At 42.9% G+C, this 17,555-nt stretch overlaps 2 protein-coding genes and 1 long non-coding RNA gene across 3 annotated transcripts in view; all 3 read right to left on the reverse strand.

Annotated features, from left to right (window-relative positions):
• Positions 1-306: 306 nt before the first annotated feature.
• On the reverse strand, positions 307-5,767 carry LOC105896563 (gap junction delta-2 protein). The gene is made up of 2 exons (XM_012823340.2): positions 5,089-5,767; positions 307-4,617 (listed from the first exon to the last, which is right to left on the reverse strand). The coding sequence occupies exons 1-2, from the start codon at positions 5,157-5,159 to the stop codon at positions 3,774-3,776; spliced, it is 915 nt and encodes a 304-aa protein (XP_012678794.1). The 5' UTR covers positions 5,160-5,767; the 3' UTR covers positions 307-3,773.
• Positions 5,768-7,435: 1,668 nt separating this feature from the next.
• On the reverse strand, positions 7,436-10,872 carry LOC105896556 (actin, alpha cardiac muscle 2). The gene is made up of 7 exons (XM_012823326.3): positions 10,288-10,872; positions 9,546-9,693; positions 9,115-9,439; positions 8,838-8,999; positions 8,531-8,722; positions 7,975-8,156; positions 7,436-7,866 (listed from the first exon to the last, which is right to left on the reverse strand). Exons 2-7 carry the CDS (start codon positions 9,672-9,674, stop codon positions 7,723-7,725), a joined length of 1,134 nt encoding a protein of 377 aa, XP_012678780.2. The 5' UTR covers positions 9,675-9,693; positions 10,288-10,872; the 3' UTR covers positions 7,436-7,722.
• Positions 10,873-14,221: 3,349 nt separating this feature from the next.
• LOC116223594 overlaps positions 14,222-17,555 on the reverse strand; it is a 4,407-nt gene continuing 1,073 nt past the window's right edge. Inside the window, exon 2 of the long non-coding RNA XR_004165164.2 lies at positions 14,222-15,520. This is a non-coding gene — a long non-coding RNA (uncharacterized LOC116223594). The remainder of the gene's footprint in view (positions 15,521-17,555) is intronic.

Raw genomic sequence — 17,555 nt, forward strand, 5'->3', positions numbered from 1 at the left:
CACCCTTTAACAGAGCCGTCACAGACACACATCATACCTCACAGCCCCCTCTGAGCTGCAGCATCGCAGCGAGAGACATCAATTCTATACAGTCTAAACACAAACAGTTATACTGGAGAACAGGCGATAAAGGATGGGGACTAAATAAAGATGTGCTGTGAAATGTCTTCTCGTGTCTGTTCCTGGCATGCTAGTGTTCAAGTTCAAGCTTTTCACCTTTTCACATGTGGCTGAGGAGAGGGAGCCCCAGACACGGATGAAGGGCATAATCTGAGATGTAATAAATGACAGTTCCGCTCCAACAGATATATTCTCATCTTTGTGAGAAAGTGGATTTAATTCACAGTACTTCATCCAACTTAAGTAATTCGTTCTATTTACATTTATAAAGAACCAGTTCAACTCCAGTAAAAACATCTCAAGAGTTGGAGGCTTGGTTTTTATATTTAGAAAAGGGGGCATGGAGTTAGGAGGGGTTTGGGTGGGGGGGGGCAGGGGGTTGGAAGGGGTGGGGTCTGGGGGTGTTAATGGTATCCAGTGCTTTCTGTATTCAAGGCCATTTGCTCAGAGTGTGAAACCGCACAGAGAAAATAAAAGACTATCCTTTTGTCCCTCGCTATGCTTACAGATGAAGATCTGTGACCCCCTTCCCATTCTCTTTCCCTGACCCCAACCCCCCAGGAGAGGGAGAGAGCGAGAGAGAGAGAGGGGCTGATGGGTTAGACCATCTGTGACAGATCCACCATGTGAGGCCTCTCAGACAGCAGCTGACTGCAGAATAGATCTGGGCCATAGCTGGGCCGGACCTGGCCCGGATTTGGGCCGGATCTCGTCCCAGGTCAGATGGCACCTGGGTCCTGAATGTCAGGGCTTCATTCTAAAGGCCCATGTAATAGTCTGAGATCTGTGTCCTACGTGATGCTCCACCTGTATGGTGGAGGAGTAGATTGCAGCTCGTTGTTTTGCACTGTCACTGCAGAGAGGAAAAAAACAACACTCCTCTGGAGGCCGTCTGTGTGCTTTCTCAGCTAGCTCTGAGTTTTTTTAGATTCATGTATCAATTAGAAACATTGTTCATGCTTGGGAATAGTATAACATCAGTCTTATAGCAAGCTGACAGTTTGTGACTGTCAGCTATACCCAAATGATGTAACTGAATTCAATCACAGTCGAGGAGAATAGCACAGGTACCATGTAATATTTAACCAAGCCTCCCAACACTCACATGATGTCAAATGCATCTCAGCATGCATAATTGCATTCACACATAACCCAATAATTTTGCCATTTAGAAGTAGCCACTGAAACACCAGTATGAATATTGCAGTAAATCTATGAGCGCAGTACAGCAGAGAAAGCTTCTTTTTTCTTGCACTTGGCGTGCAGATCTCTTCAGTGTTTTGGAAGGAGAGCGTGTTCATGGCAAATTAAAGCTCTGTTGTAGAGGCCCTCACACAGTCTCAGTCTATATCTGCAGTTTTATAGCGGCATGGATTTGATTGTTGACATGATCACGGTCCCGGTCTTACAGGCCACTGGTAAGATAACTGTCAAGTCCTGGAATGTTAGTTGTCAGAGGAAAAGAGGGAGAGGAAGGGGGAAAGAGAGAGAGAAAAGGGGGAAGAGAGGGGGGGGGGGGACAAGGAGGAAGGACATTGTCTCACATCACCAGGCCAAGCAGAGAAGTTGCACTTTTCTTTGCTTTTTATTTGCTTTTCTTCTCTCTCTGACTTTCTTTTTTCCCTTTTGTTTGGTTATTGTGTTTGAGATGAATAGCGAGTCCCTTTGGAGCCGGAGATTGATGTGTCAGTGCTCTGCGTTTCGAGTTCTCCGCGGGCTCTGCCGACTCATCGCGGCAGGTGCAGAGCTCCAGCCCGCCCCCAGATGCTCCTGAATGGTCGGGCTCTCGGTAGCGAAGGAGTAGGGTTCAGCACTTTTCTCTTTTTTTTGTGTGTGTCTTTTTTGATGACCTTCATGGAGCGCAGAAGACCTTCCCGCATTCGGCAGAGCCACTCCCTTTGCGGTCTTTTTTTGTCCTTTGCAGTCTTCCTTTAGTAACGCGAGAAAGAGGAGAGCCGAACCACACGGCAAACCTCCCAACCAGCCCCTTGGTAATGTCCGAGATCTCTCTCAGAGACAAGTTCCTTAAACATGCACTTCATTCGTCTTAACACTAAAAAACACAGAAATCATACAAACATATGTCCAGAATAACAAAAAAAGAACAGAAAAAAATGTCAGCCAACGTTTCATTTCTATTTATATAAAGGCTTCTATCAGCTCCTGTTGTTACGAAGCTCCTTTTGATATTTGGCATATAGAAACACCTCCATCTAATTGTCCTGTAAATGTGTTTACAGTCCAAGGTGTAATATAAACATGACATAATTGACATTGCACGTATCTTTCTACGGCCTTCAATTGCAACAAGCTTGAAATCACACCAGCATGCCAGTAGAGTTCAAAGACAGGCTGTGAGGTGCGGATCAGATGCAGCAAAAAGCACCGCATCTTGAACGTACAGTATCTGTTTGGGGTACGTGAGTCCTGCTTTTAATCACTGAGGAAAAAAGTTTCTGTCTGGTCATCGTAACACGTAGCAGCAGGAGACGTTTTGTGTAAAACTGTAGCACCAGAGCAGTTTGTTATTGCCCACACTTTAGTTTTTTTTTTGTTGTTGTTAGAAATTGTACTGTTTTGTTATTTTGTTTTAAAAATTGTGCCGTTATGATTTGAGATCCATCGAGGAGGTGAATAAGCAGATTCCTGTTCGGTGTACAAAAAGACTAGCTCTTAATTTTTTTTTCTTCTGTCATTTGCAAAGTTAAACGAGAGAAAATGGAATATATCATTTTCATTTAAATCACAACGAATACAGTTAAAGCAAATCTGGGCGGCATTTAGCATAATCCAAGCAAAGAATTTGCTTTTATGATGAATGTTATTAGAGATTCTTTATATTTCTATGTATACATATTTATATAGATATATGTTTATGTACAAGTATGGCACTTGATCACACGAAAGCAAGAAAACACTTTTCACAAATGAAAGCAGTGGGCGCTTTGGTGTATTTTAAATTAAGGAGATCACAGACGTTAAGCGTTTGCAGCAAATCCACCAGATACTGTTCTGCAAGTCAGCTATATAGCAATGGAATGGTTACATACGTTAAGGTCAGTGGTGCGTACACAGGCAACAAAAGAAAAAAACATGTATGAAGCTACAGTATTTTAACTAGGTCGATCCATAGTCGGATTGATTTATATATCCATACATATATAAATCTGTAGTTAAGATTTTCCTTAATCTTGGTCAACCGATTTCTGTTGTGTCGCCTAAATACGATGGTGTCAAAAATTGGTGGAAAAATGTTTTTTTTTTTTTTTTTTTTTTTTTTTAACACCATTAACAACACGTCACGGGTAAGGTTTGGCTCCCGGAGTTCAACTCGTAGTGCAAAACGCATTTACTCTTTCAAGTACAGTAGAGAAGCCACCAAGAGTAAATACGTGAACACATCTGTCTGCTCTCTGTTTAGCGCTTTACAGAGTATAAACGTTGCTAAAAAGTTGCATCAGTGCAATTTAAAAAATAGAACAACCAACGTGTGACTCACGTTCGTCACTGAAGTCCTTAAAACACAAATAAATTAAAAAGAAACCACTCATTGAACTCATGACACGGCATACGGCCAGCGGGATCGTCCATCCCGTCTCTTATTTTCTTTGTTAATTTTTTTTTACAGACTGCACCATCAGTTTTCTCTCGTGCTACACATAGGCAGAGTCACTTGACTGGGTGCGACCAAAATTAGGCATACTCATTCGGGGCAAGTCCTTATTTCTGATTTCGTAAACGGACTTTCTCCTAGCCTGTACTCCTCTTACGGCCACTTTGATTTTCCTCCACCCCAAGTGATTCAGTTCTGCCAAATTTAGCGCCACGCAAAAGCCACTGACCGCGAACATGAAGACCAGAAACACGGTCTTCTCCGTGGGTCTGGAAACATAGCACTCGACATCTTTTATGCAGGGATATCGATCACACTCATACACGGCGGGCACGTTGAATCCGTACAAGAAATATTGACCAACTAAAAACCCAATTTCCAGCGCGTTTCTGAAAACCACTTGAATGATATAAAATCTGGAGATGCCCTCCTGCCGTTTCGCTTTGGATTTAGGAGTTCTCACATTTGGGTTTGGGATCTCTTTCACTTCCAAACAGTCGGGCTCGGCTTCTTTTGTAGAGTTTTCGGTGTTCTGAAGTACTCCGTTCACGATTGTATTTTTGATCTTTTTGCTGTCGTCTCGTTTCATTGAATCTTGATCCTTATCCACCGTCAGAAACACAGTGGAGAACCGTCGTTCCTTTTGTTTTGCAGACTGATGAACCGAATATGTGATAAAGCATAAACTCGGTGTGCACACCATTATGATCTGAAACACCCAATATCTGATATGGGATATGGGGAATGCCTTATCGTAACATGCTTGGTTACAGCCCGGTTGTAAGGTATTACAGATGAACATGGTCTGTTCATCATCATAAACAGTCTCTCCAACTATCGCTACGATTAGAATCCGGAAGATCACCACCACTGTCAGTAGGATCCTAAAAAACAAACAGACAAACAAGTGTATAAATATGTGTTCTCTGTGTTAATTTTATTTAATGAAATGTTAATTTATCCATTTTAGAACTGGACACAGATTGCTGTCAAGCAAGCAGATGTTGGGGAGCTGTCCAGTGCTGAAAGTGAGGCGCTGTTATAAGGCTAGCTTGTAGCACGGCTGTCGGGAGCTATCTGGTAACATCATATCTGCATCTGCATCCTCAAGACACTTGGGTTTTATGTTTATGTGTTTGCTAGAAGTACATAAAAGGTTTTCAACGTGTATGCATACTTTCTCTGACACTATCTCTATGATTTTCACGGTATTAATCACAAGCCGACCGGTCGTTATCATCGGTCTCCCGTGCTGGCTAACCACAGGCAAGGCAGGGCAAATCCTCCCCGAATCACGTCTTCAGCAACAATGCATTTTCCGTTTGTTTTGCAAATATAGTGGACTTTTCTCTTACCTTCCTATCATAGTAGAGTGCTGCTGGACAGCAGCCTCCAGGAGCCTCTCTAGTATGGTCCATTCCCCCATGTTTGTTCATCCGGAGACGAGAGCACACGGTACTCTGCACGAATTCCCGGGAAATGTTATTATTTCCTGTGTGTGTGTGGGTTTTTTTTCTTACTCTCCAGAGGTTCTGATTTTATCTGGCAAATGCATTGATCACACGCGGCACCTGCTCCCCGCTTTGTGACAGTGTCTCTGTTGAAAGCTCGCTCGGCAATCCCACACTTTTGCTTGTCTTCCAGTCCGAAGTGCTGATTAATATAAGCCCTCCTATTTTCGATCCCCAGATCAGGTTGATGGTTCGCGCAGTGTCTGGATGGAGGGAGGTTGGATTTAATGTCTTGCCAGCGTTAATCCCCCTTTAAGTAGTCTCCTCCTGCGTCACGCGCAGACAGGTTTGTGGAGAACTGCCAAAATGACGGGATTTCTCATTTTTAAATATTCTGCAAATATAGCCCGGTCTTCCCCGCTTAATCTACAAGAAAAGTGGTTGCCGAGGAGCGCGATGGTGTCTCTGGTTCGCATCTCGTAAATGTGACTGAGGCAGAGAGAATTCTGTATCACGTCCCGTGATGTAGAAGTAGATTAAACAGAGGGAGGAGGGATAGAGCTGGTGGGCGTCATGAGGCTCGAATCTTTGGCTTGCGGAAACCGGTCCCAAATCTAATCTTGGTTACTTGTTGACTTTATGATCTGCTAATGATGTGTTCTGTTTTGACATATCTGGTAGATGGCGGTCTAAGCTATTGTTTTACCACGATCCTTAATAATGCCATGGCTAGTGTGTGACTGGTGAAAGTAGCATTTGAGTTGCTAATCGGTTTACGAGGTTTGCCCGTGAGTTTAAAAATATCTGGCCACGCCTTGTGTTTCGATTTGATCAATCCCAACTGAGATACTAGCCCTCATTCAAATGACTTAACCCTCCTATTATGTTTGGGGTCAATTTGACCCTTTTCAATGTTTAACGTCTCTAAATAAATGATTGGCATAGTTTTTTTTTGCTTCATATTTAATGACTTTTCCTAATCTAATGGGGAGAACTGGGTAAACACAAAATTAACATGATGATATGTTTTCAATGTCCTGTACACATGCTTTACGCATAGGTGTTGTTTGGGGTCAAGGCTGTTGACCCCAGGCTGTTTTAATTGTATAAAATATATAAGAAATATAAACTTTTTTTATCACATTGTTACTATTCTTGATTACAGAAATCGTTTTCTATTCCGTATGTTATAGATAACAACAATATGTACTTAGAAATAATATGAAGCCATAAAACACCAGAAGGATATCTCTTTCCAATTTTAAGTCAATCAGTGAGATTTGATGGTGATCTGCATATTTCTCCATAGTAGCGTAACATGTATTCTGGATGTATAAGGGGGGTGGGTGGGGGTATTGTTTTATTTTTAAGGGCTATTTAGGTAGTCAACAAACAAACCTAAAGTACCTGACACATAAACTTGAGTAAAAAAAAATATTATAATAATGTTTTGGAGGTTTAAATTGCTGGGGTCAAATTGACCCCAAGCATAATAGATGTGGGTAAAATTTGAACATAATAGGAGGGTTAATGAATATTTTAAGGCGCAGCAAAGTTTGTTAGGTAATGTGATTTGAGATCGTTTTGATGGAGTTACTATAATCGCCTAAAAGATTGAACCTAAGGCAGTTTGTGATTCATTTAGATGTTACAAGACTAATGATTATCTACATTTGTCGACAGATTTTAGTTAAAATATTATGGAGGTCAGGATCTCAATCTAATGCAACTTTATCCTATTTCGTTCAAATGCAAAATACCAGTTTTCAGACAAAAAAACTTGTGAGACAGATGTGTTATTTTTACCAATTATCTGGTGATGTATTGAAATATTGCCTCTGAGACTGTGGATTAAGGAAAACGACCACGTGACACTAATTGCTTTAATAAAGACTAGAACCCACTGGTTTCGCACATAAAAGTCATAGTCAATCTTATTAGACTGTAGCTTTGCAGCATTGAAGACTTCTAAAACACAAATATCTAAAACTATTTAATGTAAACCTTATTTGTAAAGCTAATGGCTATACTAATTAACTTGAGAAAATAGCCTTCGACCATCGTCAACCTCTCCGCCTCTTGAAAAACAGAGATAAGGCCTTGTCTGTTGGGTTGTAGTCATAGGAAAGACTGTATAAATTGGTTTAAGGTATCTCATTCATCCTGGGGTAATCTCTTATAATCTGAATTCCAATCTTTTATAATCTATTCTTGTGTCACGTTTCTTGCGTGCCTCACGAGAAAAGAATGGAGAGAAAAGACTGGAGACAATTACCAAGACTAAAATGTAATTCATTAGAGGAATGATATGTTTGTAAACAACAAGTCAAATGACAATGCTGTCATAACCTACTCCAAAACCTCAATTAGTCTTCATCTCTATACAAAATAAAACTCAAGGCAAAGAACACGTTGCAAGTCCCGGGTCTTGCTTACGAGGACATTCACACAGACAAATTACTTCTTGTGTAAAACAAACTGTTGAATGATGACGGAGCGCGTTGCATGAACCATAGCACTGGCTTTGCCAGTGTGTGGTTAGAAGCACTTCCGGTGGACGATGGAGGGACCGGCCTCATCGTACTCCTGTTTGGTAATCCACATCTGCTGGAAGGTGGACAGGGAGGCCAGGATGGAGCCACCGATCCAGACGGAGTATTTACGCTCAGGGGGCGCAATTATCTAAAAGCAGTGAACCGAGAATTACAACAACAACAAAAACACACAGAGAAAGTGACATTATCTTAGCTACAATAATACAGGTAATGCACAATGTAAAATGATGGATACCTTGATCTTCATGGTGCTTGGAGCCAGAGCTGTGATTTCTTTTTGCATGCGGTCAGCAATACCAGGATACATGGTCGTGCCACCAGATAAGACATTGTTTGCATACAGGTCTTTACGGATGTCGATGTCACACTTCATGATGCTGTTATATGTAGTCTCATGGATACCAGCAGACTCCATACCTACGGTTATAAAAAGAGCAGACCTCTTTGAGAGGCATTCTTACAAGTCGTTCACATCTCTGCAAACTTCCCGTAGCGCGCAAAAGGCTGTGGTGCTGAAATGGACAGCGCCTCAATCTGCCCGGAGCGCTGTCACATTGGTAATTATAAAAGTATATGTCAGTTTGGCCCTGAGGATTGACCGTGTCTATTTTGACACCCTTGTGCGTGCAGTGGTGTATAACAATACAATGCTTTTGACATAACATTTAGGTGTCAGACTATGTGTATGTGCACGCGGACAAATACATTGTGCAGCAAGTCTGTGTTCATTTTATTGTGCCAGCATATCTCAAGACAAATAGCTATAGCTTTTGATGTTGCTGGTTACGCACCGATGAATGATGGCTGGAACAAGGTCTCTGGGCAGCGGAACCTCTCGTTACCAATGGTGATGACCTGTCCGTCTGGCAGCTCATAGCTTTTCTCCAGAGAGGAGGAGGAAGCAGCTGTTGCCATCTCATTCTCGAAGTCCAGCGCGACATAGCACAGTTTCTCTTTAATATCCCTCACGATCTCACGCTCAGCTGTCGGTAATGCAAGAGGTGCGTTATTATTTGCCCAAGCAGACTATATCATACCAGTCTCTCTGACGCTTTGCTCATGAACACGTTACATTCAGAGGAGCCTTAGCCCACTCACCTGTAGTGACGAAAGAGTAGCCACGTTCTGTCAAGATCTTCATGAGGTAGTCTGTCAGGTCGCGGCCGGCCAGATCCAGACGCATGATGGCATGGGGAAGAGCGTAACCCTCGTAAATTGGAACATTGTGTGTTACGCCGTCACCGGAGTCCAGCACAATACCTGTAAAGTGTGGGTATTGGGTAAATGCGCAACAGGTTTAGGACAAAGATGAAATCAAGCCTCGCATCATGCTCCTATGGATCCCCTATGCCTCTGGAAGGACTGACGGCCTAACCTGTGGTACGCCCGGAGGCGTAGAGGGACAGCACAGCCTGAATGGCCACATACATGGCTGGGACGTTAAATGTTTCAAACATGATCTGGGTCATTTTCTCCCGGTTGGCCTTGGGGTTGAGGGGGGCTTCTGTGAGGAGAGTCGGGTGCTCCTCCGGGGCGACTCTCAACTCGTTGTAGAAGGCGTGGTGCCAGATCTTCTCCATGTCGTCCCAGTTGGTGATGATGCCGTGTTCGATGGGGTATTTAAGAGTTAAGATGCCCCTTTTGCTCTGAGCTTCGTCACCAACGTAGGAGTCTTTCTGACCCATGCCGACCATGACACCCTGGCAAAGGGAACATAGGTGTTCACCAATCAGTCATTGTCTTAAAATGCGTGAAATATTGCTACTCCTGATAAATTAGTTGCAATTATAAGAGGACCAAGTTTACCTGGTGACGTGGACGGCCGACGATGGAAGGGAAAACAGCGCGGGGAGCGTCATCTCCTGCGAAGCCGGCTTTCACGAGACCTGAGCCGTTATCGCACACCAGTGCGGTGGTCTCTTCATCGTCGCACATGACGTTAGATGGTGTTCTACTGTTGAGAGACAACAATCATATTCATAATCTTGTGTCCTGTTTTTCTGAATCCACATTTTACAGACAAATTCATACACTGTAACAGTTTCGCATTGAGCGTAATTGGTCAGGGACTTCTTTTCATATATGTTCATGTGATAACAAATAACAGATTTTGAAATTTGAATAACAGAACTGAGACTGTTAAACAACCGGAGCCACATTCACTGCCCATTACAGTAATTCAAATTGAATTTATGTTAGAAAGCTGTAATTTGCTCTTTACGAGTGACATTAGTGAGTTAGCTGTCATATTTCATGTCATGTCATCATGCCTCCCTGACGTTTTGCACATTTCACAGTCCTATTACAGTGCAGTTTGTCATAAATCACCACCTAACAGTCACTTCGTTAATCCAGGTCTCCCGCTCTTTTGCTCGGATGACAGCACCACCCGGAGAGACAGTGGCGTGTCCTTTAATACGCAGGTCAAGATTAAAGGAATCAGGGGGTACAGTGCGGTTAGCTTTTTGGAGGGGTGCGTTAATCGTATTAGTTCGGCTGTATTTTGTGTTGTAATTGCTTCAGCGCTCGCCCGAATGCTCTTACTCACCAGATCTACTGCTGTTACTGGATCTGTTGGAGAGGCAGGGATGCACAGCTGCTGGGGATCAGACCTTTATACCCCAGCGAGGGCCAGCCAGGCCAGGGGGCGCACAGGGGTAGAGTGAGTGGGAGTTCGCGGCCGTCGCCTTATTTGGTTACCCCCTGCGCCATAGTGCGGTACAAGGCCATTCAAGGAAGGGGGCTTGGTCAGGGAGGTTAAATGGACGGTGGGCAGCGACTGATCTATGGGCAACATGGGTAGCGGCCGAGGGCGGCACGGGGCACCCGAAAATCGGTATGGTGACATTTGCGTGATCGGTTTTCTATCACTCATTTGCACTTCATGTCAACATCATCATGGGGGTCAATTAACCTTCTCGAAGTGGGCGCCCTGAAGTACGAGATGGGCAGAGGGGCGGGGGTAGGTTCACATCAGGTCTCCCCACTGGAAGCCCGAGGTAGAGGGAGTGGGGGAATCCATCAAGTTGCGCACCTCTAACTTTGTACAGTACTAATGCAATAAGTCATACTACGAAATGCTACCAAATATACCACAAGCATATTCATACAGCACCAAGTTAGAGCAGCATGGTGTTTTTGTTGTTGTTGGGGGGGGGTGAAGACTGAATTTAAATTGATGAAATTCGTCATAATCATGGTCTATAATGGCTAAAGACCATCCATATTCAGCTGTTTAAAAATTTCATCTGATAACTAAAACAGTTTTTACAGGTACTTTTTACAATGCAGATAACAAAGTCCCTTTTCATTCCAGCTAATTTGAAAGGCCAGCCACAAAGCCACTAATGAAGCGATGAGAGTTAAGATAGTATTGATGCTACTGTGCTGAGACTGGACTCTGGACCAGACGTGGCCCACATCTGGCTGGCATTACTCCTTCTGATGTGAAACATTTACTGAAGAGACATTTAATGAAACTATTAATGTCCATTTTTATCACAGCTTGAAAATGGCTTTTATTATGCAGTTCAATTTTGAATCGAATTTAGATAGTTGTGTTACTAACAAAGGCAGACTGAGAGATCATCTATCTGCAGTACAGCTATTCATTTCAAGTGGAATGAACTAAATGTCACACTGGCACTGACACTGCACATTTCTGAACAATGCATTCCCTGCTTTAACAGCTGCCTGTAACCTATAAGCTTCAGATTTGTATCAGGTGTCTAAGGTCGAAGGACTTTTACATTCATCCTGACATTCCGTTGTTGTCTCTTTTCATTCCAGTTGAACAGGCCCTGGATTTTTCAAAGGCTTGCAATGTCTGTGACGATGCTATGTGCCATTTCTAGACATTTTCTTGTGATTTCATTGTGATTCACTGTACTCTGTATCAGATGAATGTCCAGACTATAACAGTATTGAGAGCACACTGAGAACACGTTTGCATATTAGTTGGCCATTTGGTCATTTATGGTCAATTGGTCATTGGTTATTTATGTTTTATAATGTAACCATTGATCTCTTGCTATATACTACGGCATATGCCAGAGACTGCGAGAATGAATTACTTAGAAGTTGCACAATGCACTACTTTACATTTGGCTAGAGAGAGCACTAACAAAGTGTTTTTTCTCCTTCTACCTGTATGCATTTTTAAAAAGTTGTTAAAGATTTAAAAATCTTTCTTAAAGTTTAAAGTTTTAGATCCACTAAGGTCAGCATAAAGTTCATTAAGCTGTATTTAATTTATACCGTGATCTAAATAGACTACAGGATGTGTGTTTTCTTCGTGGGTTATCAAATATTCTGTTTTCATTTCAGTAGTTCAATACATCACATATTATTACAGTAAATGAACAAATATCATAAATACAAGATATATTACACATTTTGTAAGGGAGTCAGGTACTCTCTCTCTCTCTCTCTCTCTCTCACACACACACACACACACACACACACACACACACACACACACACACACACACACACACACACACACACACACACACACACACACACACACACACACAAACTCATTCCCTTGATGTTCAGTCATAAGCATAAAATGACCTACCAAATCACAGCATCACACTCCAAGCAAACAGAGTGTATGAACTCAGGAACAAGCCCCTGCCCACCATGCCCACCATGCCCAACCCTGAAATCCTGAACACACACACACATACACATACACATACACACACACACACACACACACACACACACACACACACACACACACACACACACACACACACACACACACACACACTCTCCATCTCTCACATACACACTCACGCACTATCACTCTCAATCTCACTCTCTCTATATTTCTCCCACACACATTCACACACACACACACACCGGCTTTGAGAATCTCCACACCCGCAGAGCATGAGGGTCCCCTAACTGTCTGGATGCGAGTGGGAAATTAGAAAGCGGTATGGGGTTAATTACTACTAGGTCTCAACGCTTCCTCTCCTGCATTCCAGATCCCTTCATTCCCTCTCTCTCCTCCATCATCCCTCCATCTCGGCACAGTGAGCCAGGCGTTTCTCTCTTCCACCCTTGATCTTGCCGCCCAATAAAATATTTACAGCCTGCGCCGAATCTGTGGCCCTGTCGCGCGTGCAGTAGTAGCAGAAGCATCAGTAGCAGCCCCTTTTTCTATTCTATTCTACACTCACACTCTCTCACACACACACTCACACAGACACACACACACTCACACACACACACAGTATAGACATACATGCATATACACACATACGCCTCCCCCAAAAAAGAAAACCTCACTCCTAATCTGGACTGTCACAGTACTAGTGCATCTTGTGTTAGGTTGCATAGTAACAGAGTATTCAGGGGGAAGAGAGGAGGTCAGCCGGATCTCAGCCAGACCTGGACCAAACCCGTTCCAGCCTCAGCCGTAATTTAGGTTATGGCCGCCCTCTCCGTCAGCTTGCCCTCTCCACTCAGGCGGCTCGTGCCAAGGAAGCGACACTGACTGCCAACCAATCTGTAGAGGGGAGGAAAAAAGAGAACAAACTAGAAATTAAAATCAGGCAATTTTGGACAGAATTTACTTCTCCCCTCAACCCTAATGTCTTGGGGGAAAAGCCTTGGGTTTGCATGGAAGCAGTTTAACTAGGGCTCATATGGCAGCGGCATAAATATTATATTGGGAGATATGGGACACAAGGATGCCATGTTTTTCAAAGCAAATTTGAAAGGATTAGGACACCAGTTTAAAAAAAAAAAAAAACAACTTGAGAGAATTACTGTCAGTCCGTGCAACAGTCAATGAGGCCAGTGAGAATATGAGGATAAAGAGAGCTTTAGAAAGGACATGAAATATGCAGGAGAGGAATCTGAATGGTTTAAGCTACAAACACCCACCAGCGGCTGCCGAGGAGCCGTATATATTCTCAATAAAGACGTTCCAGCGTGTGTGTTAATGTGGATTTGAACGGCTAATTCCCCCAAAACATTTTTTAGAGGGTGGTGAGGTATTGTGTCGGTCCCAGACCTTCACAAAAATAATTTGTGTTTTAGAAAAATGACAGGAAAAAGAAAAACCTCACCGAAATATATTCGAGTTTTGACTGTACTTTTTGGAAGGAGGAACTCGTAGAAAACTCAGACGTAGAGAGAGAGAGAAACTTTTGCTCCCCCCCTCCACTAGCATGATGTCACTCCTCTGTTCCAGGCCTATCTCTTTGGAACTGAAACCGGCTCAGATGTCTCCTTTCTTCATATTTCTTGGCACTCATTGAGGGAGAGAGAGTAAAGAGAGAGAGAGAAAGAGAGACAAAGAGAGAAACAGAGAGAGATAGAGAGAGACAGTAACAGAGAGAGAAACAGAGAGAGAGAAGAAGGAAACAAGACACAGGAAGTGCATCTATGGTTTTCTGTAATGTTGTGTGTTGTTTGTTTGGCTGTGGATGGTTGTGAAGGACACAAAAGTAAACAAGCAGCCATTTTAATATCAAGGCAGATGGGTTTTTACTTCATTGGCTCTATACTTACATCATTTTTTTTAATCAAAATACATTTATTGTAGTACATTTGTTCCCAGTACCAACCAAACTTAACTTGTCATAACAACACTTGTATCAATTCTAAAACTGTATTTAATGTAATAACAAGTGAGAGGCACTTCAGACAGTCACTGAGTGCCTATCATAGACATGACACTTTTGGTTTTAATGGAGATACAAGCATACAGCACCATAGTGGATATTGGACACATCTCATTTCAAATATCCACAAAAGACAGTTTTGATTAAAAAAAAAGAAGACATTTTAGAATTGTCCAGGCACTTTGTTGGATCTAGATGATGTTAACATTAAGTAAGATACAATGGCCTTTAAATATTTCATTTCTCATTCAGATATTTGTAAACATAAAATACTGAAATATTACAATGGCTCTACTGGCCACTCTCATGTGCATGTTATAAAGCATCCTGAAGCAAGTTAAGGTAAAACAGTTAATCTAATCTAAATTAGCTTAATCTAATCTGTTAATAATATTCTGGAGGATTTTGTTCCAGTGCATAACCATCTGAGGTGACCTGTGTTTATTCTCAGCTTCTTCTGCACAAGTGTGGGGTGGGGAGGAATGAAACTTATGTGTTTGTGTGGGTTGGGACAGGAATGTTGTGTGTAATGGCATCGGTTAGGTTCAGCATGAGTGTGTGTGTGTGTGTGTGTGTGTATGGGTTGGGACAGGCATGCTGTGTGTGTAATGGGGTTGGTTAGGTTCAGTATGTGTGTGTATTGGTGTGTGGTTTGGGACAGGCCAAACTCTGCACAGATGTGGCTGTATTTTAATGTATATGTGTATGTCTGCTTGAAGAAGTTAGGTTCAGGTCAGATAGGTATGTGTGTATGTCTGCTGGAAGAAGTTAGGTTCAGGTCAGATAGGTAGGTGTGTGTGTGTGTGTGTGTGTGTGTGTGTGTTGGAAAAGGTGAGGCTCTGCACAGATTTGTGTGCATGTGTAGCGCCAGGTTAGCTTCATCACAAGTATATACTAGCCGCCAGGCGTTCCTCAGCACAGTGGTTTCCCGTGACGCATGTTCTGGGCACAGGTGCGTCCCAGGTTGGCCCCCTCCATCAGCAGGTCTGCCAGGCGGTCGATTCCCAGACATGCCGTCAGGGGGGCGATGAAGCCGTACAGCCCCCCCAGGAAGATGCTCAGAGGCCAGCCAATCACCAGCAGCACGATCAACCACATGATCCCCCAGAAACAGCAGCCACAGCTGGCCATTCTTACCTGGGGAGGGACAGGGAGGACAAACAGGTCGTCACCAGTGAGCTGCCCACTCGCATTGCTCAAGAATACATAACACCTTATTGCTGTCACTCAACTGGTAGATGACTGTTCTAAAAACACAAAGGTAAAATCAAGTCATCAATCAAAGAAGCACACATATTGGCATGATGTACCACACCAAATAACTGTGTGATCAGACAATCATATGATCTCAGATATGGACAAAATGTATACCTGCACTCTAAGTCGCTTTGGCTAAAAGCATTTTCTGAACGAATAAATGGATGAACTTAACTTGTCCCAAGAAAGGTAAAGATCTAAGCAGACCTGCAACAGGCCCAGGCCAGCCTTCTACCCCCTGGGCCAGCAGCGTCCTCTCCTCTCCAGCTCTCATCACCACCATCATCACCACAGCTGCACTGGATGAGGGCTTCTCAATTAATCTCAATTTACTCCCAGTGATTGGACAAGATTACAATCTTATCGACGCTGCTCGTAATTAGCGCCGACGTGCTACGGCTGATTTCTTTTTCCATTATGAGAATGTGACACATTAAGCATTCCGTGGTCATAGTTATTCAAACTTAATTTATCTATTTAATTGGACTAATGACCTTTTTTTAAATGCCGAGTTGCAGGGAGCAGTGAAATCACCAGAGCAACACCCGCCACAGACAATGGCAACCTTTTAAGTATGCATCCAGGGCACTGAAGTTCATTCACAGCATAATACAGTCACGCCCCCACCAGAGAGAAGCTATTTAAACCCACACTATTATTATAGTCTGTCACTCTCTTCTATTTTGGCATGAATGTCTTTATTCCCAGAGTGCATATTGTGTTGCTACTTCTCTCCTCTCGGTGTGCAGCTCAACCCGTCTTAGTCACACTCACAGACACACACACTCTCTGTCTCTCTCTCTCACACACACACACTCACACACATACACAAACACACACACACACAGCTCCATGAGAAACCTAATGCTTAATCTGCGAGTCCCTGAAGAGAAACCCAGACTGGGGGGGCGAGGGGCTGCTGAAGGATCTAAATAAGGCACAGTGCTGGAGATTCCTGTGCTGTCCTGTGCTGCAGACATCCTCTCCTGATAGTGACAGGGTCTGGAATCACAATCATTATTTCTCGACTTCATTACACATTATACTATTTCCTATCACTATTCTTCTGTCATTATTCTTGTGTGTCTTACATCCATGTCTGTCTTACAATCACAATTAGGTTCAAATCTTCTGGGTAAGTGGAATTGGTTTTCCTAATGTTCCAGACACCTGAAAGGTCAGAACGAGACTGTCCGAGTAGTCATATCATTACACAGCAGGGTTGGGATTAATGATTGACACCCCTTTCTGTCAACCTAGTAGGGTATTTATACTTAGTCCATTTCCTTGCCTAATAAGAGACACGTGTGAATCTTCTATGTGAAACCCTCTTTCCTTTGATGCGCATCACTGTAAAGAATAAAACCTTGTTCCTGACTGACCAACCATTACCTGACAGAGTCTCCATTAATCTGTGGTATTTGAAAATGGACCGGCCATGACCGCTCCGTCTGCTTCACATGCAGGTGTGTCTGCGCTCATGTTGAGAAACAGGTCATCTTGCTTATCGTATTATAGTTATAGTTTTTAAAATCTATATAGTACACAGTATTAGGTGTTCATGTTGCTGAACTTATAGCAAGGGGCTAGGAATACTGTGAACACCGGTTTGAATCTTGTATGGAGAAAATGTATTCTATCTGTCGTAAGGTTTGTTCAAGGCATCTGCTGTTCAAATGTAAATGCATTGTTACATAATTATCTTGGGGTATAACTGCTCAAGACAGTTAAGTCTTTCACTTAAGAAAAACCACATTGTTTTTGCACCATCACTGACAATTCACCTTGTTTCAGTAATCTGATTACCTGGAAATATTAACTTTCCAAGCTGTAGTGGCTGTACCAGTGTGTGTGTGTGTGTGTGTGTGCCAGCACCCACAGTGTGTTTTAATGTGTACTTCCTTGTTCTGTCTCT

The sequence above is a fragment of the Clupea harengus genome, chromosome 14 (genome assembly GCF_900700415.2).
Source record: "Clupea harengus chromosome 14, Ch_v2.0.2, whole genome shotgun sequence".
Classification (NCBI taxonomy): Eukaryota; Metazoa; Chordata; class Actinopteri; order Clupeiformes; family Clupeidae; genus Clupea; species Clupea harengus.

Coding starts and splice junctions, on each gene's coding strand:
- LOC105896563 (XM_012823340.2), bottom strand. CDS start 5,159: ATGGGGGAATGGACCATACTAGAGAGGCTCCTGGAGGCTGCTGTCCAG. Junction 4,618..5,088: donor CACTCTACTATGATAGGAAG/GTAAGAGAAAAG, acceptor TTTGTTTTTTAG/GATCCTACTGACAGTGGTGG.
- LOC105896556 (XM_012823326.3), bottom strand. CDS start 9,674: ATGTGCGACGATGAAGAGACCACCGCACTGGTGTGCGATAACGGCTCA. Junction 9,440..9,545: donor TCGGCCGTCCACGTCACCAG/GTAAACTTGGTC, acceptor TCCCTTTGCCAG/GGTGTCATGGTCGGCATGGG. Junction 9,000..9,114: donor CGCCTCCGGGCGTACCACAG/GTTAGGCCGTCA, acceptor CACACTTTACAG/GTATTGTGCTGGACTCCGGT.